At 35.1% G+C, this 24,585-nt stretch overlaps 3 protein-coding genes across 4 annotated transcripts in view; 1 reads left to right on the plus strand and 2 right to left on the minus strand.

Moving 5' to 3' along the window:
* Positions 1-8,689, minus strand: part of LOC130048347 (protein MON2 homolog) — a 170,916-nt gene extending 162,227 nt beyond the window's left edge. For both annotated transcript variants that reach the window (XM_056144953.1, XM_056144952.1), the window contains exons 1-6: positions 8,266-8,689; positions 4,563-4,626; positions 4,052-4,179; positions 2,489-2,620; positions 1,593-1,725; positions 929-1,029 (exon numbers count right to left, since the gene is read on the minus strand). In XM_056144953.1, coding sequence (XP_056000928.1) covers positions 929-1,029; positions 1,593-1,725; positions 2,489-2,620; positions 4,052-4,179; positions 4,563-4,626; positions 8,266-8,379 — 672 coding nt within the window. In that variant the 5' untranslated portion in view covers positions 8,380-8,689. The remainder of the gene's footprint in view (positions 1-928; positions 1,030-1,592; positions 1,726-2,488; positions 2,621-4,051; positions 4,180-4,562; positions 4,627-8,265) is intronic.
* A 4,146-nt stretch (positions 8,690-12,835) lies between these two features.
* On the minus strand, positions 12,836-16,615 carry LOC130048350 (uncharacterized). Its single transcript, XM_056144959.1, has 4 exons — positions 16,256-16,615; positions 15,476-15,707; positions 14,342-14,452; positions 12,836-13,527 (listed from the first exon to the last, which is right to left on the minus strand). Exons 1-4 carry the CDS (start codon positions 16,337-16,339, stop codon positions 13,187-13,189), a joined length of 768 nt encoding a protein of 255 aa, XP_056000934.1. The 5' UTR covers positions 16,340-16,615; the 3' UTR covers positions 12,836-13,186.
* Positions 16,616-21,927: 5,312 nt separating this feature from the next.
* LOC125656002 (uncharacterized) lies at positions 21,928-24,272 on the plus strand. Its single transcript, XM_048886555.1, has 2 exons — positions 21,928-22,054; positions 22,378-24,272. Exons 1-2 carry the CDS (start codon positions 21,951-21,953, stop codon positions 24,059-24,061), a joined length of 1,788 nt encoding a protein of 595 aa, XP_048742512.1. The 5' UTR covers positions 21,928-21,950; the 3' UTR covers positions 24,062-24,272.
* The last annotated feature ends 313 nt before the right edge of the window (positions 24,273-24,585 follow it).

Consider the following 24,585-nt stretch of genomic DNA (forward strand, 5'->3'; position numbering starts at 1 on the left):
GGACTCATCAAATGAAGTAGGAATTTGATGTGTGTACGTGGGATTTTCTCTTATTCGATCAAACAACAATGTAAAATGGTCATTAATACATGAAATGTATCGATAAAAAGATGTATTTCTGGATGATTTCAATTTTTGAGTAATGTTTTCTCATTGAATTTTCAAGATTCGTAAATAATACAAAAATAAAGGTGACTTCATAGGAAAATGTTGTGATAAATATGGGTTTTTAAGCAATATCAAAACATGTAAAATTAATCTTAAAAAATTTATCACAAAATTTTTTTGGGTGTCCTTAATGGTAGTCTTGAATTTCATTTAAATGTTGTTTAAAGGGTATCCTATCAAATTTACACTCCCTACAACAGTCTTCATGTATCAACAAAATCACACAGCCTCGAAATACCTGGTAAGGTTTTCTTAAACTCAACTGATTTTATTTGCATTGTGATGATAACGTGATTACAGTTTCAGCATGGTGTCACTGTTAAAGTCCTAAAACATCACCGACAGTTTCAACATACCGTATAGCGGGGGTTTTCCGCGAGGTGACAAATTTGGTATATTTTAATGGCGAGATACCTTTCCACCAAAATTTCACTCGCCAAATATACACCCAATTGCGACTTCAGTATTTGCAAAGGAGATAACTCTTCCTTGTGCGCTAAAATGTATTCCACTATAATTATTAGCATACCTTTGAGCCAGCAAATCGCCAAATTTTAGACCCGCGGACAAAAAACCACTATACCGTATCTTATAGGAAAACATATTGGAATGTAAATATTCATATCTATGTTCTATTTCATTGTATAAGTTAAGACAACATGAAGAAGTCAGCAGTCCTTCCCTTCATCATCATTAGGCCTGATCCTACAGCAGAATCAAATATATAAAAATGTTGATGATCGATTAATGATCGTCTCACCTGAAACAGAAGGTAGGCATCCCCAGCACACGGCCTGAGGGAATGGGGCGGGGTCTTACTGTGGGTCTTCAGCTCCTCCAAATTAACAGCACTAGTCTGACCTGTATGAAATATGTATCAATGTAGTTTTGTTAACAGCAATAGTCTTTCCTGTGTGAAATATGTATCAATGTAGTTTTGTTAACAGCAATAGTCTGACCTGTGTGAAATATGTATCAATGTAGTTTTGTTAACAGCAATAGTCTGACCTGTGTGAAATATGTATCAATGTAGTTTTGTTAACAGCAATAGTCTGACCTGTGTGAAATATGTAAACACTACATGTATCAATGTACAATATATTAATGTCACACCAGTGAATACAAATTACATTGTATATCATTCTGAATTGAATATAAACTTCACAATATAAAGTATGGAATAGTTTTTAATCACATACTCCCTAGTACAGTAGATTCCTTATCATGCATACCATTAATTGATATTTGCATTCATTCAAAAGAATGAGGTTTTTTCACAAAGTCGAAATTTCACTTTTATTCATTTTTCACTACTGTAACATGCAGGAAAACTTTGGATTAATAGTTTACTGTGTAAATGCAAACTATTACAAAAATATCAAATAATTGCGAAGTAAAATAAATAACTGAAGCACCTGTCTGACCTGAAATTGGGACCTTGTCTTCTGTGACCACTCGTTCAAACACACAGCTGACCAGATGTTTAATGGTGGCGGCCGCGGTGTTGATGGTTGTACTGTCCTTTGTGAAGTGGAGGCGAAAACACAACACCAAAGCCTAGACACAATTCAGAGCATAGAAACTCAGTACAAGTATGTATCACAGTGTAATGCTCATAGTAACTCGTTCTCCATACGAAATAGACACGTAAGGGTCAGAATGATTCCTTATTCTGACTGAATAAAGGCGTGGATCCAGAAGCTCTATAATGAGGCGAGGGAATGTTGTATATAGGTATCAAAAAAATATGGACCAGATTTTGGGCAGAACTCTGTTGATTACATAGCGAGAAAAGTATACCAATATGCACCTCTTTAAACAGATTTTGGGGGAGGTGGCTGAAACCTCTTTTGTTTGAGAAATTAATTATATGCAAGGCAAGAGAACAGAAGAAATTGAGGGGGAGAAGCTTTTATAAAAGAACATAAGTGATTATGATTAAAGTTGATCCTAAAATTTTTTTGTTTACAATTTGCAGTTGGCATTTTATATTTCAAAAATAAATAACAACAAATCTTAAATTTAAAACATATCAAAAGAATAAACTATTACAGATTTTGGTCTTATTTAGAAGTTTTATTGTACCACAAACCCTGGGTCTATAAATTATTCGAAGAAATTTCTAGATTTCCCACGATTCTATGCATTCACAAAATCAAACAAAAAAACTATGATCCTAGTTCTTTTAATAGATACTTTTCTGGGCATTTCTTTCACCAGGTACCAATTCGAATAACTAGTTTTAAAAGTGACATAAACAAGTACTGTATATACCATACAACAATTTGAGACTTGCGATCTACAATGGCAGAATGTTTACCTTGGAGAGCGAGTCATGCTGCACGACTGAGTTTGTTGTGATTAAGATGATGGCTGTCTGTAGAAGTTTTAATTCCTCCAGCCCCGCCTCCATGAGATTCCACAGCATGCCCAGAATGTTGTCCGCAGCAGTCTGTGTAAAACAACAACAGTCATGTGTTTTATATAGACACCAGAATGTTGTCCGCAGCAGTCTGTGTAAAACAACAACAGTCATGTGTTTTATTTAGAAACCAGAATGTTGTCCGCAGTAGTCTGCGTAAAACAACAACAGTCATGTGTTTTATATAGAAACCAGAATGTTGTCCGCAGCAGTCTGCGTAAAACAACAACAGTCATGTGATTTATTTAGAAACCAGAATGTTGTCCGCAGCAGTCTGAATAAAGCAACAACAGTCATGTGATTTATATAGAAACCAGAATGTTGTCCGCAGCAGTCTGAATAAAGCAACAACAGTCATGTGATTTATATAAAAACCAGAATGTTGTCTGCAGCAGTCTGTGTAAAACAACAACAGTCATGTGATTTATATAGAGACCAGAATGTTGTCTGCAGCAGTCTGTGTAAAACAACAACAGTCATGTGTTTTATTTAAAAACCAGATACTATGTAGTCCAAAATTTATGTGATATGTATTTTTGTACTGTTAAACTGATACAAACACACGAGCATCTTGTTTTCTTTTACAATAAGCCTGTTTGGATTTCTCGGTTTTGTGTTAAGAATGACATTAATCAGCAAGATTTGACATTCACTTGTCCAAAAAAATCTAATTTTCAATGATTCAAGAGTAAGAGAAATCTATAAGCAGTGAAAATAAATTTAAATAGCAATAAACACTGCATTTCTCACAAGGTTTGTAAAATATATATATACCCCCTCTCAAGCATAAAATAAACATGTATAACAAAATTTAAGGTATTGCATAGCTATTGCTAAAAGGCATAAAATTTCTGAATTTCTCCGGTATTAGATGTATATTTATGAATCCACACAGAGACACTGTAAGAGTAGACAACAGTGATGTAGTGTCCATTTCAGCCACGAAACATTTTCTGTATCCCCTTAATAATCATACCAGATAATCAAGAGATGAATTTCAGTTTCCAAAATACATGAGGGTAAGAACTGCAACACTTCATGCTGGCATATTTCCTGAAGCGCGTCAGCAGTTCATGGAAAGTAAACAGACGTGAAGTATTGCCGTTCCTTGCCTCGTGTATTTTCAAACATGAATTTTGTTTCTTATATATTCACATTCTACTTTTATTTCTTTTGGAATTCCTAGCCATTAAAATAGATGTGCTACATTCATATGTATTCATCCATTATTTACAACTGCAACACATTCATCAGGAAATGGCTATCACTAAAATTTGTAGAGACATCCAAAGCAAAATCATTGGAAATGTAAATATAGAAGAATAAACTTTATCAATTTCAAACATATTCAAAACTTTGAAATAATAATAAACCATTCACCATGAAATAAATATCTTGATTTATCACCTATTAGATTTCCAAAATACCATGATAATTGCAATAAGTTGAGCACTATCTTACCACAGAAATGGCTTCATGCGCGATCAGCTTCTGCACTGCTGTGAGGCAGAGGTGGACAATCTTTGGATTCTTTGTGTCACAGCCCATTACAAATGGTTGAATGATTTCTGCACTTGCTGGCACTAGTCCTGCCATAATTTACAATTATATAGCATTGTTTTAAAAACACATAGTAACCATATCTCAAAGTTACCATATCTCGCATAGTTCCCATATTTCACATATATCTCACATTGTTAACATCTCTTAGTTACCATATCTCACCCAGTTACTAATCACATCACAGTTACCATATCTCACATATAGTTACCATATCACATTTCATTACTTACTGATATATACTATGTAAATTCATCATTTACCCATTTTACATTCAAAATAAATGCAATGTAGGTCATATATAAACTATTTTGCATTATGCATAAAAATCTCTACTGTACTATTCTTAGTTTGAGTAAAAGAGAGAATTATCTCTTAATTTCCTTTATTGCTTGAAATAATGAAATCTCACCTGACATTAAATCTTCACTCTTTGCACATATTGTGCGTAACTTCAGCTGGATTTGCTCAGATGCCTAAAACACCAATAATAAATTATTTAACTTTTAATTATTTCTTAAACACTGCAATCTTCCTGCACAGTAACTTTAAACACCATGATTTTCCTCCACAGTGAAAAAGTGAAGATAACTGTGATCCTATGTCATGGTAAAAGCACAAAACAATGCTAGATTTTGGTCACTTGACATTAAGTTCTTGTGAGATGAACACAAATTGTTTCACAGCTAATTTGATTACAAGGCTCCAACTAGTCTTGAAATTCAAAGGACTTGTAAAAGTAGTTACCGGGTATACAGTGAGAGTAGGTCCGACATTTTCAACCATCAAAGAAAAAGATTCACACCATGAAGGTATGTGTGGGCCTAACCTGGCTCCTAAATATTGTCAACATCCAAATAAAATCTTGTGAGATTTTATGAATTAAAATATTTTTTCAAACTTCAATTCTTTCTTGTGTGATAAAACCAGGACGATATACACAACCATTTCTCTTTTTTCTTCTTTTTTTTTGGCCATTCCTAGAAGAAAATACTGACATTGGACATATAATTAAAGCAAAATTTCCTGATCTGACGCTATTTTTGTTCCATTGAAAACCTAACTTTGTAAAAGTGTTTGTAAAACATTGAACAGCTGTGTGTTGGAGAACATAATTTACTTTTTCTATCAGATCGTTCTGTCTTTGAGAGATACATGTACAAACGTAGAAGCAATACAAATCACCATCTCCAACACACTCAATGATCACTGAATGAAATGGTGCAAATGTGCACTTTTTTTTAAAATCAAAAAATCCAGGAAGTCTTACATCTCTGAAGATCACTAATATAGTACACTTTGCTTCCATACTAAACTAGCCATTCATGGGGCCAATTAACTAGGTCCATAAAAACATAATCTTTTGGTGAATTAACTTGTGGCCATTCTAGATAGGATGTAAGAGATGTGAGAAGCTATAATGTGACACAAAGGCAGACAGTGGACAACACTTAGATCTGTCAGCTCTTTTATCCGCTCGCCATCATCAATGGACAGTCCGACTCGATGGGCAAAAACCCATTCTCTCCGATATGATGTTCTCTCTACATTAATGATTACACAGGGGCCCGTAATACAGTAGAATTTAATCTGTTAATAGCCAACACAGTGAGTCCTAATAACAACATCAGACAATGTGTGTCAACAGAGAGGATTTAATGACATCAGACAGGGCTGCCAATCTCCCTAAAATGGGTCCGGTAAAAGGACCCTAATTCCCAATTGCAAAATAAGGAAATATTTCCAAATTAACAGTCATGAAATTCCCAAACTGAGACGGTGAAAGTAAGGTGCATTTCTATAATAATCATCTATTGTCAAAATGCAGAAAAATACAGAGATTCCTAGATTACACTTTATGTATTTGGATGGAAAATGGGCGGGGGGAGGTACTGAATGGATGTAACTGAGTGAAAATGTTTCTTGGTCTTTACCTATAGAAAGCAAAAAAAAAACCTCTTTAACTGAACCAAAAACTTACGTGAGTGTATGTTCACCAATACATTCCCGATCTAAACAAAATAGTCCTGACCAATAAATTTCCCAATATAGAGGGATCATGACCCTGTCCCAAAAATCTAGTGATAGCCATATGTCATACAATGTGTGTCAAGAGAGACGATTCTAGAATTCAGCTACATATTGTTCAAGGAAAATTCAGCGATTCTGTATGATCTAAATTTAAAATTGCTGCACTTCTATCATGGTCTGTGATGTCAATGTCTCTATGATTGCTCAGTAAAAGATTCACATGGATATTATATAACAATGCTTTAAGAACATAATGAAAAAATATGATCTTCTGAGAAGGTGATAATGTAAAAACCACTGAAAAATACAATTTCTAAAATGGGAGAGAAATCAAGATTACTTTTCTTAACAAAAATCTTGGAGTACACGTACAAGTGTTTTAAAAGCTTTAGTACGAAAGCAAAAGTTCCATAATGTACATACAGTTTCTACAGAAAAGAAGGCTATCTACATGTATGTTGTTTCAATTTATAAGAATGTATGACAGCATATATCAGTGGGGCAAACTTAACATTTTCCTTACATTTTACCTAACTTATAGTTCTGAAATCTAGGAGCTTTGAATCTTCTAAAGATTCTGAACATGTGCAATTATAGTTTGTAGGATATCTTACAAAAGCAAAGTAGTATGGCTACACCAGAATATTCTGTACTCCCAATACCAATGACCAAAAGTTCGAAATTTATTTTAGTAAATCTAATTGATCGTATATGACCACAAAAATGAGGTCTCACATCATGGTACTAGGTGTTCGTATGATAAAGAACCCTCACTGCTATGGCCGTTAAGATTTGTGTTACTTCTGCAGGTACAGCTGGTGACATTTCCATATCAGTAAAAAAAAAATTTCTTGAATGGGACATAAAATAACATACAAACAGCACACAGTACATTCACATTTAAAACAATGACACAACAAGAAAGATATCTGAATTTATAATTGAAATATTGCACAACAGCATTAAGTAAATACAAAAACATCTCAGTTATGAATTTAAATATATCTACAGAACTGACAGTATCATTAATGGTATTGCTAAATTTTTGCTGACACAGACTTTCTCACCTTTAAAACCAGAAATGCTTTGATGTAAACCATGATTATGCTATAGATATTATCTATATGCATTTTTCTATTTCAGAAGTGATATGTGTATATGAATTAGGCTGCTCGCCTTTGAATACTTAATGAACCTAAACATGTCTAACTATAACTTAACTTTACTTAGGAGACTGCAGATCTATCTTATGCTATCTGCTGCAATTGGTATATATAATTATATTTATCCCGCTTCAGACAAATTTGTAGATAATTGATTGGACAAAAGGTAATCACCTGACACCCGGACATTTTTAATATCTCATCTCCGTACGGACGGTGTATTAGTTTGACAACTGTGACGTCACAAATAAATCACTCACATCCCGAAATTCTCAATACATCATCTCCGTCCAGATAGTTTGGCAACTATGAATCATATGACGCCCCAAAATTTCAATACACCATCTCCATACAAGGGTATAACTATATTGGTCTGACAGCTACCATAGTTTTCAATAGATATCTGCATTCAGTTTCAAAATGTATGATTTGTTTATTTAATGTTATTGTTCATATATATCTTTAAATGTGATGTCTTGATATTGTGATTATGTGACATTCAATGTAATACACGTACATGGAATTCACTTTAGTAATTGAATAATATTTATCAAAGATGTTACTGAAATCTTTACAAATTTTCTAAAGGTCTTTATCGTAATAAATTTGTTACACAATCAGTTTGGGACATGACACGGAGTCATCCAAGGTGTGAAATGGAAATCCATATTGTCATTCGGCTTCGCTTTGCCCAACACGGATTTCCAATTCACACCCTGGACGACTGTATTATGTCCCAAACTGACTGTGTAACTAATATATATATATATAGCAATATCCACATATTATTTATAATCATGACTGTGTGAACTGAAGCATCATAAAAATTCTGGCATACACTGAAATGATAAATAAAAATAAATATCTCTCTTAGTGACAAAATCTTACGACAATATTCTACAAATAGGAATGTAAACAAACCTCTTTAACGTGAGGGTATTTTCTCTTTCCCTCGGCAGACAACGTTCTCAGGTCCCCCTGAAGACCTTCCACCAGCTTCCGTGCAGTATTTGAATCCTTCAAAGGTGAAGCCATCTTTACCAAAGTCCTGACAGTCAGATTTTGTGACAGATATTACGTTACATCGACATAATCGCACAAAAAATAAACGGATTTAAATGTATAGCAGAGGAAATGCGAGTCACGTATCGTCAGATTGAGCTATCGGGGAAAAGGAAATACAGACATCCTTCTGTGTCTATAGAGACGTGAAATTAAGCTTTCTCCTGCTTGTATTTAAGCTTTTTTATCTTCTCTTCTTCTCCAAAATTTCAAATATATCGTTTTAGTTTTCGTGTACAACCTGTCAAATCGCAAGGTACATTACTCATGTCTATTTCCGTTTGATCTATTTTTCGTTCAGAAACGAATATGATATCCGGAATACTCTCAACACAGACTCCGTCAGAGATAGAACGATTGAAGTTAAAATAAAATGAAGTTCTTTTTCCTTGTTCTTCAATGATACAAAAAAAATTTGGCTTCAAAAGAAAAATCGTGCATATATTTACAGGGTGTGTGGGTTTTTTTTAAATGTCTATTCTAGAGAACAGCTGAACGTCAGTCAGTCTACCTTTATTTAGACATGATGGTGGCCGACGCGACGTTTTTTTTGTTTTGTTTTTTGGGGTTGGGGGGGGGGGGTATTATTATTAGGGATGCTAAGACTCCTAGGTAGCTACTATGAAGAGTTAATACTATTGAAGTCATATACTTTAATTAACTTGAGATATCTTAATTGTTATAGTAATAAAATTAGTTAGTACAAACAATTTTACAGAAAGGTTAACGATTTTAAAAGGTATATATAATCATTTACAATTGTTTGGGCTCAACCCCCCTTAATCAACTCAAGACTCATTAAATATATTACTAATGAACATATATGCGTAAATAAATGGATTTTGGCGACTTGATAACAGCTAGATTTGTGACGCGTCATGTATATTTACTTTACCTAGTTCAGGTAACTTTATCTATTTTCCGGCAACAGTTACTCATTTTTTAACTTATGTTTCTTAAGGATACCTGAAATATGATTATTAGCTGTTTATTTTTCCATTCCTTAGGTGCTTCACGAGATCTTTTTATCAACCCCATTTCTTGTACACATGTTTTTCTTGGTTGGATTTATTTATTCATTTTTTTTTTTTTTTTTATTTATTTTTTTTTTTTTTTTTTTTTTTTTTTTTTTTTTACATCTGTTAACTTTCCACAACATTGAAAAGTGTATGGAGTTTTCCAATTAATTTCCTTTTAAAAACGGTATACTTTTCTTTAAAGTATCTCATGTGCTCAGTATCACCACAGCATGGACAGCATCATGCCAAGGCTACTCGAGGTTAAAGCAAACTAACTCGGCTGTTTTGTCCTTGTGCTTTAGTATGCGTGATCTCTCCCCAAACTTGGTACCAGGTTCTCTGACTTCATTAACGTGCAAATCTTAATTGAATTCTTAAACTGCGCGGGCCTTCGAACTGTTTGTTGACCAGTCGCATAAGTACTGTCGCCTGAATAATTTTCGCGTTTCTACAATACTCCATATGGGGTGTCAACTTTCTAGTTGTATATCAGAGGACAAATTTTGACCCATATTTTTGTTTTCAAAATTCAGCGGCTCCAAGCAATAGTCAGTGTGCGGGTTGGTCCTAAGTTGTATATATTCTCTTCTGACACCCTGTTGAATAATCACATCGGTTCAAAATTCCATTGCTGAAGACTATTTTCAACCCTGAGAAAGGACCTGGGATCCCACTAGAGAAAGTCTTTAGTTAAGGGGGAGATGTGTTTAGTTAGGAGTAGGATGAGATGTGTTTAGTTAGGAGTGGGGTGAGATGTCTTTAGTTTGGGGTGAAATGGGATGTGTTTAGTTAGGGGTGGGATGTGTTTAGTTAGGGGTGAGATGTGTTTAGTTAGGAGTAGGGTGAGATGTGTTTAGTTAGGAGTGGGGTGAGATGTCTTTAGTTTGGGGTGGGATGGGATGTGTTTAGTTAGGGGTGGGATGTGTTTAGTTAGGAGTAGGGTGAGATGTGTTTAGTTAGGGATGAGATGTGTTTAGTTAGGGATGAGATGTGTTTAGTTAGGGGTGGGATGGGATGTGTTTAGTTAGGGGTGAGATGTCTTTAGTAAGGGATGATATGTGTTTAGTTAGGGGTGGGATGTGTTTAGTTCGGGTTGGGCTGTCTTTAGTAAGATGTGTGGTAGGATGTGTTTAGTTAGGAGTGTGTGGGGTGTGTTTAGTGTAGGTTGTAGTTAGGGGTGGGATGGGATGATAGATAGTTAGGGGTGGGATGGGATGTCTTTAGATAGGGGTGGGGTGGCATGTCTTTAGATAGGGGTGGGGTGGGATGATAGATAGTTAGGGGTGGGATGTCTTTAGATAGGGGTGGGGTGGGATGATAGATAGTTAGGGGTGGGATGTCTTTAGATAGGGGTGGGGTGGGATGTCTTTAAATAGGGGTGGGGTGGGATGATAGATAGTTAGGGGTGGGATGTCTTTAGATAGGGGTGGGGTGGGATGATAGATAGTTAGGGGTGGGATGTCTTTAGATAGGGGTGGGGTGGGATGTCTTTAGATAGGGGTGGGGTGGGATGTCTTTAGATAGGGGTGGGGTGGCATGTCTTTAGATAGGGGTGGGGTGGCATGTCTTTAGATAGGGGTGGGGTGGGATGTCTTTAGATAGGGGTGGGGTGGCATGTCTTTAGATAGGGGTGGGGTGGGATGATAGATAGTTAGGGGTGGGATGTCTTTAGATAGGGGTGGGGTGGGATGTCTTTAGATAGGGGTGGGGTGGGATGATCAATCGATTGGAGCACGTAGTGTAGTGATTGTAATTACAGAGTAAATTTATCAAATGACCACCAACTATCAGTACATGTAGTGATTGTAATTACAGAGTAAATTTATCAAATGACCACCAACTATCGGCACATGTAGTGATGCTGCATTGAATAGATATAAGTATGAAAAGTTTGACATTGGGGAAATTTCTCTTGCCAAATTCCTTGGAGAACGAAACCCTTAGTTAAGCTAATAAATGTGTCATTTGATATTTGAGGTTATTACTGAGGATCAGCATACTAATTACTCACTCATCGTTCTACAAAATGCATTTATATTCTACTCGATTTTCTTTGAATTTATGTCTGTTATCATATAAGTCCACATATTGTCTATATATTCAACATTAAATTAATTACAAAAGTGACGACTCAGACAAGATATCAATATAATGGAATATTAATTAATCCTGTTCTGAAATTTTATGAGGCACTAAATAGTATTTGATCACGTTTCCATACACACAGTATAAGATACTTTTCGTTTATGTTTTATTATTATTATCATTTCACCAAAACCTATGATTTCCCACTAAACGATTCTTATATATGCAATTTTGTTATTTTCTGTTGATGCTATTTTTAAAATGTTCATCGTTTTGTGATCTGAAAGAAACATGTACATTCACTATGGGCTGTGAAACAAATTTCTACTCATCAAAACGAAACAAAAGTCAGTGTCAGCTATGTTGAAGATATGCACATAATTTGCTTATTTTATTTTATAAAATTCCAGACCATATTTCTAAAAATATATATATTTCAGGAAATGGATTGATTCTGCTGTAAAGCGGTCATATAGCTATTATTGAGTAGTGTAGCAGACAGTATACGAGGGCACTTTTACTGCCTCGCTAGAGAGCAAGCTTTTCTATTGATGTGGTAGAGTCTCTCTCGATCACGCAAGTTAGCAACGGCGAACGTGATCAGTACTTGGCTGGGTGACCGCTACACGTTACAAATTGGTGGCAGAGTAGTGACTCTGATGTTTGGTAGGCCTTCTTCATGTAGAGTCTCCTTAGAGCTCTGGGCACTGACGTGGATTCGTCCGGAGAGGACGGGTGGTTGTCGTCGGTAACGGCGGATGCCGTTGGCGAAGAAGTGCCAAACATTCAGAGAGAACTCACGCTAAACTTCAGGACGAAGCTTCCCTTGAGCGGGGAGGAAGTGTAGCGGCCAGTATAAGAGGGAACTTATACTGCCTCGTTAGAGAGCTAGCTTTTCAAATGATGTGGTAGGGTCTCTCTCGCGATCACGCGAACGTGATCAACACTTGGCTGGGTGACCGCTACACGTTACAGTACTTTTGGGAGTAAAGAAGTGAAGATGAAACAAAGAAATCGCTGATTTTCTAAGAACGAAATCGTCAAACCCAAGAATGGACAAATTTACCACGATTATGTACAGTATAATTTCGTATGCTATTTGATATCGGGTCTATATTCTGTGTTCATTATATACAAGCCAAAATTAATGGGGAATCCGACACACAGCCCGGGAATTCATCATCCAACAAAATATATTCATAATTACTTTCTCCATTTTCTTTGAAACTACATGTATATATAGGCAAGGCATCAATATTTTATAAAGTCTACACAATGACGTTATATTTCAGATTTAAAAAAACCAAAACAAAACGCTGATCCTAAAACTAATTTATTCCACATAATACATTTCATGTAATATTGATAACTGTGTGCTGTTACAGCTACATCTGTATATATCATCTAGATATAAGACATTGCGACTTTACCCTCTTCTTAATACCAAATCCCTAAAACAATTAGTTTTTAGATATCATGAATTATAATGTAATAGTAGACGAATAGTACAAAGTGTTAGAAACGACTATAGCATGTACCACCTCGTGAAACCCTGATACGCATGTAGTTCGTTTTATCAGAGTTTAAATATTTTTCACTTCAGTCCACTACACAAAGTCTACGCTGTGACGTCTACACCCTACATCGTCCTACACTACACCAACACAACGCCTTTCCTAGACTACATCGGTGACATCTTTCTTGCAGCACTTGTCATTGATGAACTCTCGGAGTCTGTACAGCCCATAGACGAACAAGTGAACGAGAGGGGCGATCAACAGCAGCAGACCAAACAGCCAGAGAATGCTGAATCCCGGCTGTCCTCTCCAATTCATGGTGGAATACACGGCTTTACCGGAAGCCATGCTGTAAATCATATTGAAAACAATATACACGAACATGAAGGCTATCGGTTGATAGACGTGGAGAATTCTGGTTTCCTTGGCGCCGATGAATATGTTGGCGATGACGTAGATCGAACTGAAGATTTGAATGAGTATACTGGCGGCGTCAGAACCTTCAGAGAGAAAAAACAAACACAACAAGATTTAAAATGAGATATAAATCCGACAACTTAGCAGGTTTTTTTAATCTCGAAAAAAACCCACCAACTTTGAATTACGTTCCCAAGCAAAATTATGATAGTATATACTGCAGCATTTAAAAAACCCTCTTCTTTATTGTAGCTAACTATATTAATTTTCTACAGGTATAGTAAAATGTTAATTTACTGTAGAAACCATACGTTGGTTTAGTATTTCATTAGGGTATACGGAGACTGCAGACTTTAAACAAACTCAAGGTCAACCATAGCTTTACTACTCAGGATATATAAATGTAGTACATATATATTAATCTCTACACACTAAGACGAAACCATTCTAAAACACGGGACGATTTACTTACGGTAAGTGACCATGAAGTGTTTGGTTTACATGTAATTACTTACGGTAAGTGACTATGAAGTGTGTAGTATACATATAATTACTTACGGTAATTGAACATGAAGTGTTTGGTATACATGCAATTACTTACGGTAAGTGACTCTGAAATGTTTAGTATACATGTAATTACTTACGGTAAGTGACTGAAGTGTTTAGTTTACATGTAATTACTTACGGTAAGTGACTATGAAGTGTGTAGTATACATATAATTACTTACGGTAATTGAACATGAAGTGTTTGGTATACATGCAATTACTTACGGTAAGTGACTATGAAGTGTGTAGTATACATGTAATTACTTACGGTAAGTGACTGAAGTGTTTGATTACATGCAATTACTTACGGTAAGTGACCATGAAGTGTTTGGTTTACATGTAATTACTTACGGTAAGTGACTAGACTGCCCAGCAGAATAGTCATGGTCAGATTGGTGACGTTTGTGATGTTATAGGTGACCCACACCACCTGCTGAAACCAAGGTGTGCTGGCCAGGGCACCTAAAATATTATCAAGTATAGGCCATCAAGAACACGCACCACAATTAACAAAAAATTATTATGTACCTTATACTTTGTTAGTGATAAAAAGTTCCTAAACATTAGCGTGCAGCATCTTTGCTATTATTGAAAACCAACTTTTCGTAAAACTATATACCATCCGCAACGAAACGTTCTGGTACATGTACAATTTAGTATTACTGCACTCTACATGTAAACGGATATCGCGGAACAAATATCGTGTGGTAAACCCTAGTAGCCGGATTATCCTGATTTATTGTTAGGACCAAAAGAAATCAATATGTAAACAAGAAAATGAATATATTATCAACAGAAAACAACAGCATTATGTTATAGCTATATGATGAAAGAGTTATTAGACTTATATCATTGCGTATTGGCATCCGTTTGGTGTAAAATAAAAAAAAATCACTCGCGAATTTCTACACCCAACTTGCACCAATATTCCCCATTTTAAGTTCAACAACCTTGTAGTACTATATGTAATACAGTACAGTGTACATGTATATTGCAATATTGTTAGCTATGTACTTTTATTAGTTCAAACAATATTCCTCTATGATCACATTTTTCAATATCCATGGAACTGTGGAGCCCATTCAATGCTTGTAAATAGGCAGGTGCGCATTTTTTTCTAGAGTTTTTCTGCTGTCGTTCTTAATTCTGATTTCAAACTATAAATGGAAATTTAGATTCTATCTGGAAATAAATGCATGACTAATTGCAAAATGTGTCAAAATATTTTATGGTATGGGTTAATTGTTTAAAACGTCTAAAACGCAGGTCCACGTGAACTCTCAAGAGTAAAAAAAATTCTGTCGTACTTAAAACACTAAGAATCGGGTAATTCTAACAAAGTAAGTGTGAACCGTATCGTCACTGTTAACTTCAATATCACAATGTGGAATACACTGTAGATAGATACTTCACGAGAATATGTTTGCGTTACATTATATTTTATTTGACATGGCTGAAAGGTATTGTTCAAAGCCTTCGTCTTACCTGGCACAGGCACGAGCAGACTCTGTTTTTTCAAATAGACGTAGATGGTGGCCACGCAGTCCCAAACGGCCCCTATCGTTAGAACGGTGTACGTCCAGTTTGAGAGATAGAATGGCCAGGGCTCAGGATAGGGCGCCAATTCTGTTCTGTAGTACGGCATCAGGATGAAATTCAGAGCATGATATATGGCCCATATCAACGTCCACAAAGGGTAGAAAAACATCGGAACCAACTAAAAAAACCAAACAAAATATTTAGAATTTATAGTCGAATTTAGTAGCGCGGTTGTAGGCGGAAAAGCGGGTTTGGCGCAGCAAAGTGCGGTTGCAGGCAGTAAAAAGTATTTGGCGCAACCAAAAGTAGTGCTTATGACGAACTAGCACCATTACAATAAAGCCAGAGATGAGTATGAATATGCTGAGGACACAGGTAAACACACAGTCATTTGTATGGAATGAAAATACAGCAGTACAAAACTTTTAACAATATCATTGAAATGGAAATCCATATCCATATTTATTCTTACAGTTATCTAAGAAAAATATAAAAAATGTCATTTTATAGAACACAAATTAAAAGAAACAGTTTTGATGATCTATGGCGCATTCTTCGAATTGAAAATGATATTTTGTTTTTGGCTATAGATTTAATTTTTTTTCTTTATGAATACTTCGTTTCTCTTTTTTCATGAGAGAGAGAGAGAGAGAGAGAGAGAGAGAGAGAGAGAGAGAGACCAATTCGACAAAACAAAACAAAACCAATAAAAATGATAAAATTTACCTGTCCAATGACAAACGTCCTTGGCTCAGCATCATTGATTTTCCAATTTTTTAGCTCAAATTCCTCTTTAAAAGCTTTCACCATGTCTGCAGGATAATGGCACCAACGACAACGTTGGCTGGGCGGGTACGATACAGCGAATTAACGAGAAGACGACGGTTCCGCAGCACCGGAAGGACCTAGTTGCCGGCGTTTGGCCACTTCGGAAAAACATTTCCTGGTTTACTGAATCTAATGAAATCGAGGATTAATTGTAAATGTCCTGAATCCTTGTTCTCGAGTCCGGTTATTAATACTGGTGATTACATGTAGCTGCAGATATGAATATTAAATTTAGTATAAAGTTATGATTGTTATATTTACGTATAATTACTAGAAATCCGAAATATCTAAAAAGCATTTCAATTATCAAACCTATTGACAGATGAATTATAAATCCTTTCATTAACATGATTGGTCCTGATATCGTCAATTGCAATAAAGCAATATCAGAATAAAATATAGTATGTTTTTGTAAGATTATTTCATACGTCATTGACGAATACACTAATTCTAACATTCATATTGATCAGAAAACTTACCTTTGTTTAATTTTAATTGCATTGTCAAACAAAACGTACTGATAATAACAACGAATCGTTAAACAAAATGTACTAAGAATAACAACGAATTGTCAAACAAAACGTACTGAGAATAACAACGAATCGTCAAATAAAAAGTACTGCGAATAACAACGAATTGTCAAATAAAACGTACTGAGAATAACAACGAATTGTCAAATAAAAAGTACTGAGAATAACAACGAATTGTCAAATAAAAAGTACTGAGAATAACGACGAATCGTCAAATAAACGTACTGAGAATAACAACGAATTGTCAAGCAAAACGTACTGAGAATTACAACGAATTGTCAAACAAAATGTACTAAGACCAACGACGAATCGTCAAATATACGTACTAAGACCAACGACGAATCGTCAAACAAAATGTACTAAGAATAACAACAAATTGTCAAACAAAACGTACTAAGAGAAACAACGAATTGTTAAACAAAACATACTAAGAATAATAACGAATTGTCAAACAAAACGAACTAGGAATAACAACGAATTGTCAAATAAAACGTACTGAAAATAATAACGAATTGTTAAACAAAACATACTAAGAATAACAACGAATTGTCAAACAAAACGTACTAAGAAAAACAACGAATTGTTAAACAAAACATACTAAGAATAACAACGAATTGTCAAACAAAACATACTAAGAATAACAACGAATTGTCAAACAAAACGTACTGAAAATAACAACGAATTGCCAAACAAAATGTACTAAGAATTACAACGAATCGTCAAGCAAAACATACTAAGAATAACAACGAATTGTCAAACAAAACATACTAAGAATAACAACGAATTGTCAAACAAACGTACTGAGAATAACAACCAATTGTCAAACAAAACATACTGAGAATAACAACGAATTGTCAAACAAACGTACTGAGAATAACAACGAATTGTTAAACAAAACATACTAAGAATAACAACGAATTGTTAAACAAAACATACTAAGAATAACAACGAATCGTCAAATAAACGTACTGAGAATAACAACGAATTGTCAAACAAAATGTACTAAGAATAACAACGAATTGTCAAACAAAACATACTAAGAATAACAACGAATTGTCAAACAAAACATACTAAGAATAACAACGAATTGTCAAACAAAACGTACTAAGAAAAACAACGAATTGTTAAACAAAACATATTAAGAATAACAACGAAATGTCAAACAAAACATACTAAGAATAACAACGAATTGTCAAACAAAACATACTAAGAAAAACAACGAATTGTCAAACAAAACGTACTAAGAAAAACAACGAATTGTTAAACAAAACATTTTAAGAATAACAACGAATTGTCAAACAAAACATACTAAGAATAACAAACAACGAATTGTCAAACAAAACATACTAAGAATAACAACGACTTGTCAAACAAAACGTACTAAGAAAAACAACGAATTGTCAAACAAAATGTACTAAGAATAACAACGAATTGTCAAACAAAATGTATTAAGAATAAAAACGAATTGTCAAACAAAACATACTAAGACTAACAACGAATTGTCAAACAAAATGTATTAAGAATAAAAACGAATTGTCAAACAAAACATACTAAGACTAACAACGAATTGTCAAACAAAATGTACTAAGAATAACAACGAATTGTCAAACAAACGTACTGAGAATAACAACGAATTGTCAAACAAAATGTATTAATACCAACGACGAATCGTCAAATAAACGTACTGAGAATAACAACGAATTGTCAAACAAAACATACTAAGAATAACAACGAATTGTTAAACAAAACATATTAAGAATAACAACGAATTGTCAAACAAAACGTACTAAGAATAACAACGAATTGTTAAACAAAACGTACTAAGAATAAAAACGAATCGTCAAACAAAATGTACTAAGAATAAAAACGAATCGTCAAACAAAATGTACTAAGAATAACAACGAATTGCCAAATAAAAGAACTAAGAATAACAACGAACTGTCAAACAAAACGTACTAGGATTAACAACGAATCGTCAAACACAATATCTACAAATAACAGCACAGAGAATTGTCAATACACATGTTCAATGTAATCCAGAGTGTGCGTCCGCTTGTTGGGTTTATCTAAACATCGAAATAACTATCTTCACTTCATGGTCGGGAGGATGGGAGTTCCAGCCCGCTCTTTCCATGGCCTCTTCAAACCTAAGACGTAAAAATAGGTAGTGCCTGATCCGTCGACAAATGCCCAGCATTTTGAAGTGGGTCTTTCTTGGATTTCTCGAAAAAAAATCTCAAACTGATAATTAAGTACGGTTTTCTTTTGTAATTTGAGCAGTCAATATTTTGAGTAAAATCTCAAACTTTGACTAGAAGTTTATTTCGAGAAACCCAGACATGGAATATTCCATATAATAATGACAAGATAGTTCTGAACAAGTTTATCCTCAAATTATGGACCCTCCTGGATATACCGCCCGAAGTCTGTTCACTTTGTGAGAGATTCTTCACGAATGTGTTTGAGCACGTATTCCCTACTTGCCCTGAAACGGTTTTATATCGTGACGTTTGGCAGTAAAGTTTGATTGAAGATTGTGATATTTCTCTGGCTGCTCTTTTCTATCTTATAATAATATCTTTTTTATATATATTTTTGTACTTACATGTAAACAGTAGTGGCGGATCTAGAGGGGGGAGGGGTGGAGGCTGCAACAACCCCTCGAGCCCAAGATAAAAATTTTGAAACATGATTATATTTGTCATAGTTGTTATTTATACGAGGGTCATTCATTAGATATTGCAATCTATGTCTTTCCATTAAATATATTTCGAAGTTTAAGTTTTTCTTTTCACGGTCTGTTAGATCCATTCATTCCTTCTGACCTGTTGATAACCTCACGCATTTTGCTTTAGTGTTCATAAAGTTCTTGTATTTCAAAGACGGCATGGTCACTACACTGAGGGATTTTAGCTCAAAGATGGACCCTCAGGCGGAAATGGAAACGAGAGCCTATATGAGAAACTGTGTATTGCTAGGGAAATCCTTAAAAGACACCTACAAGGAGATGCTTGCTATATATGGGAAGGCTGTAATTTCACACAGTACAGTCTGTAGGTGGGTGATGAAACACGGAGAAACAAGTCTGGAAAATCGAACACGCACAGGACGACCAAAATGTGTAAAGATCCAGAGAAACATTGCTGCTGTGGGTACTATGATAACAGAGGATGCCAGATACACAGTAAAAGACATTACCAGGCTTCTAAATGTCGTGCGAGTGTTTTATGTGTTGTGGGAGTTTGTGCTTCACTTGTAGGTTTTTTCCTTAAACAATCAAAATTGAGTACGAACCCAGACCAACAATTTGTTTTATCTTGGTTGGACCCTGCGACATATTGAAGTTAAAAAATCTATAGATTTTAAAAAGAATATTCTCAACTATGTAGTCATGGCATAACATACCACTACAAGGGCGGATCCAGACCCCCTCCCCCCTCCCCTTAAATTTTACAGACCAAAAACTTTAAGAGTTATTAAATTTTAACAAGATTTTGAGTCAAAATGATATGAAAAGCGGAAACTTACATGTAATTGCATCATTCAAATTTTCAAATTTATCAACACCAGTATATCATTTCATTCTAGGATAAATAAGACGAAACACTGATATATATTTACGAAATTTATTTATCATATAAATATTATTTGTGTATATTTGTATATTATTATATTATATATATCTTATAGATTATATATTTACGAGTAGCAGACAATTCAAAAGTGAAAAAGAAGTGTCAGGAAATGCTCAGAATGTAGGATTTTGCAGACCTCCTGCCAACTGGGAGTAACCTTTAAATCAGGGTTTTTTTTTTTAAAGATATATATTTCATTGCGAAATCAGATCTGAGTATGGCGATTAGAATGTCCTGGCCTGGAGGTTATAACACTTTTACCATACTCATACTCAAACTCAGTCATGTTAGTTTTGAGTATAAGTCTGAGTAAGCTCCAAAGCATACTCGAAAAATCTTGAGCATGTACTCCATTTGAGTACGATAATTATTTTATAAAACTTTTATAACCTTTACTTTTGAGAATGAGTATGATTTTGAGCACGGAGTTCGAGTTTGAGTATGAAAACGTACTAAACAAGTTTTACAACCTCCAGACCTGGGAACTTTGGAAACAAGTATTAAATAACTAAGCATTTTCGTATATAAAATCTCTCAATGTTATGTACACAAACAAAGGGTGTGAACGGAGTAGGGTGGAGGTTCTGAAAAGTACCTAAAAGATCAATTAACTGCGAGGACACCCCCTTTTTTCACAAATCCATGGATCCACCTATGCACTATGTCATCATATAGAATTCTAACTCGAATACTTTAATATGCCCTATCAAAATCACTGTAGTAAAGAAATTTCGTGAATTTGAAATTGCAGAGTACAAATTTTATACTATTCTATTATACATGTATTTATATTATACTATAAAAGAAATTTAATTGTAAGGATATAATATCCCATCTAATGACATTGATGAATTATTTTAATCCTTGAAATTCAATTATTTAACTCATATTTTGAGCAAGGTAATTTTCTTATAAGAAAACATGGATATATGCAGCAATGTGAATAAATTTTGAGCTGTACACCTGTAGGTATCCTATGACAAGAGCGATAACTCTAACTTTCCAAATGACCACGCCATTCAACACACAGCTCAGGGAAAATCAAAATGATTGCATACCATGCTACGTCATAGAGAGGTGTAATGATACAGGTAACATTATGATAATGATTATTGGGAGAATACATCGTCATCAAAATGTCCTTTTATCCATGAATCTGATTATTTAGAAGTGATAAGCAAATTCACGTTAAAACGAAAGTAGGAATTCACTGACCAGCTTTATCTTCAGGGGCGTATAGACCTTCTCCATGGACCTTGTCGTCTATATCACACGGTCAAAACATTTTAAACAATCAATGAAGCAGTGACTATATAACTAATCAAATAGTGTAGTTTGATTTATCATTTTCATCATTACTACCTTGTTAAGGGGGGGTGGGGGGGTGGGGTGGGGTGTCATTTTCGGGTCCTTACAGCTGATCACGTGATGAGTAGAAGACGGGATCAGCTGTGGGTATCTGACGATGTGATGGTGGTGGCACTGCCTACAGCTTTTATATTTGCCTTCTATTGTGTCTCTTGCCTTTACTCGTGAGTTTTCTGTGGCAATCTTTGTGTTTCTAGTCAGTAATTTATTTAACCGCAGCAAGACTAAACCTTTTGTGCTATTACAAAATCTGAATACAGGAACATAAAACAGAGGAAGGGGTACTGTATCCCAGCTAGGAACTTGCATAAAACACAATTCAAACTAAAAATGCATGTCTCGCTTATTTAAAGCTTGAAAGGAAATAAAAGAAAATATTGTCCAAATAACAAGACTTGTTCAATGCTAAACCAAATAGCTAACTCCAACTTTGTTGATCAAAATTTGTGTTACATAATTACGAAACTTCATATTCTTCAAATTGTAGAATATATAGAGTAGCCATGGACCCCCGCCACAGTGCCCAAGATGTCGTCCGATGTGACCTTTGTGAGACAGCTATGGTACAGATGTACTGTGATTTCTGCAATGTCAACTTATGCTTTGCCTGTATAGGAAAACACATTGCTGATGACTATGACAAACACAAAGTGGTCCCAATCCAAAATCGAAAATCTACCTTAATCTATCCAAAGTGTAGTACACATCAAAACAAATATTGTAAATATCATTGCAAGGAATGTAACATGTCTGTCTGTTCCTTGTGTACTACTATATCTACAGATAAACACAAGGGTCATACATTTTCAGTTCTTTCTGAAATCTACAACAAAAGAAAAGCAGATTTTACAAAAGATTCAGTGGAGATAGAAAACATTATTTTTCCAACATATGAAGAAATGGCCACCGATTTAGAAACTCAGATAACCAACGTGGATGGGGAATATATGAAATTCACAACACTAGTTACAAAACATGGAGAGGAATGGCACAAAGAAATTGACAATGTCATCAACAAAATGAAAAATGATATAGAAGAGATGAAAACCAAACACCTGGAAGTTCTGAAGAAGCATTTGGATGAAATTAAGCAGATACAGTCCCTTATTGAGCAATCACTGATTACTCTGAAGGAAATGGAGGAATCCAATGAAGTGTCTGTGACCATGGAATACAGATCCCAAAACAAAGAATTCAGAAAACTTCCTCCCAAAGTCCGAGTCTCACTGCCTACATTTAGTCCAAACACGATAGACAGTGAACAGCTTTACAAGTCACTGGGATCTTTGATACCATTATCAATTACGAAAAATGAAAATGGCTACACACTGAAGAAAACGGAAACCTCACCCAAAGAACTCATGGATGAACCAGAGCTTGTCACTACAATAAATACTGGGTATGAAAAACTCCGCAGTGTTACCTTTCTGAGTGAAGAAGAATTCTGGACAAGTGCAAAAGTCAGTGATATGAAGTGCTTTAATGTTCAAGGTACAGTTATCAATACAATCAAAACAAAATCAGGAGAATGGCCACGTGATATAGCAGTGACAAATGATGGGGATCTAGTGTACTCTGATGTGACAACAAAGACTGTGAACAAAGTGAAGAGTGGACAGACAGAGGAGATGATCAAACAACAGGGCTGGAAACCCAGCCAACTCTGTGTCACCTCCTCTGGTGATCTCCTAGTTACCATGTACAGTGATGATAAAACACAATCCAAAGTTGTCCGTTACTCGGGTTCCACAGAGAAACAAACAATCCAGTATGATGATGAGGGTAAGCCTCTATATTCAGGAAAAGCTACAATTAAATACATCAGTGAGAACAGAAACCTGGATATCTGTGTGGCTGACTTAAGAGCTGGTGCAGTAGTAGTGGTCAATCAGGCTGGAAAACTTCGATTTAGATACATTGGTCATTCTTCTGCTGCCAAAAATGAAGCATTCAAACCCCGTGGAATCACAACAGACAGTCAGAGTCAGATCCTGACAGCAGACCGTGATAACCACTGTATCCACATCCTAGACCAGCATGGACAGTTCCTTCGCTATGTAGATAACTGTGATCTGAAAGACCCATTTGGTTTATGTGTGGACAAAAGTGACAACTTGTTTGTTGCTGAGATTAGTCGGGGAAATATCAAGAAAATCAAATATCTACAATGAATACTATTTTTTATGGCGACACTAGACACAATGTTCAAACTTCAAAGTATGGAGCTAAATCTACTTTTAAAAATTGCATGAAATAATATAGATAATGCAAGATATGCTTTAGGCTATCTACTCCGCTTAACTTCCTCTCACTCGGTACATTTTGTCTGTACTACATGTATCTTGTGTTTGCAACATAGAAATATAAAATGTTTGAACTTGATTCTGAGGTTGTTGATGACATTGTGTTATATCATGACCCTTGTTCAGGTCATTTGGACATTTGTCATTGGGAAAAACATACCAAGTGTTTCATGCATGAATTCTCGAAACAGTCATGTGCACGCTTGAATCAGAGGTTTTTCATGCCTTAGAGAATGTGTCCTAATTTCCCCCCAAGTATATGTTGGTAAACTTTTCTCAAGTACCACAAGAGAAAAGTTGATGAGTATTTCTGCAAAGCATTTTTGAATATGAATTCTTGATGTTTAACAATGAAGATTTCAAGTGGTTAAGATACGGGTATGTAAAATTGA

This window comes from Ostrea edulis, chromosome 7 (assembly GCF_947568905.1).
Source record: "Ostrea edulis chromosome 7, xbOstEdul1.1, whole genome shotgun sequence".
Taxonomy (NCBI): Eukaryota; Metazoa; Mollusca; class Bivalvia; order Ostreida; family Ostreidae; genus Ostrea; species Ostrea edulis.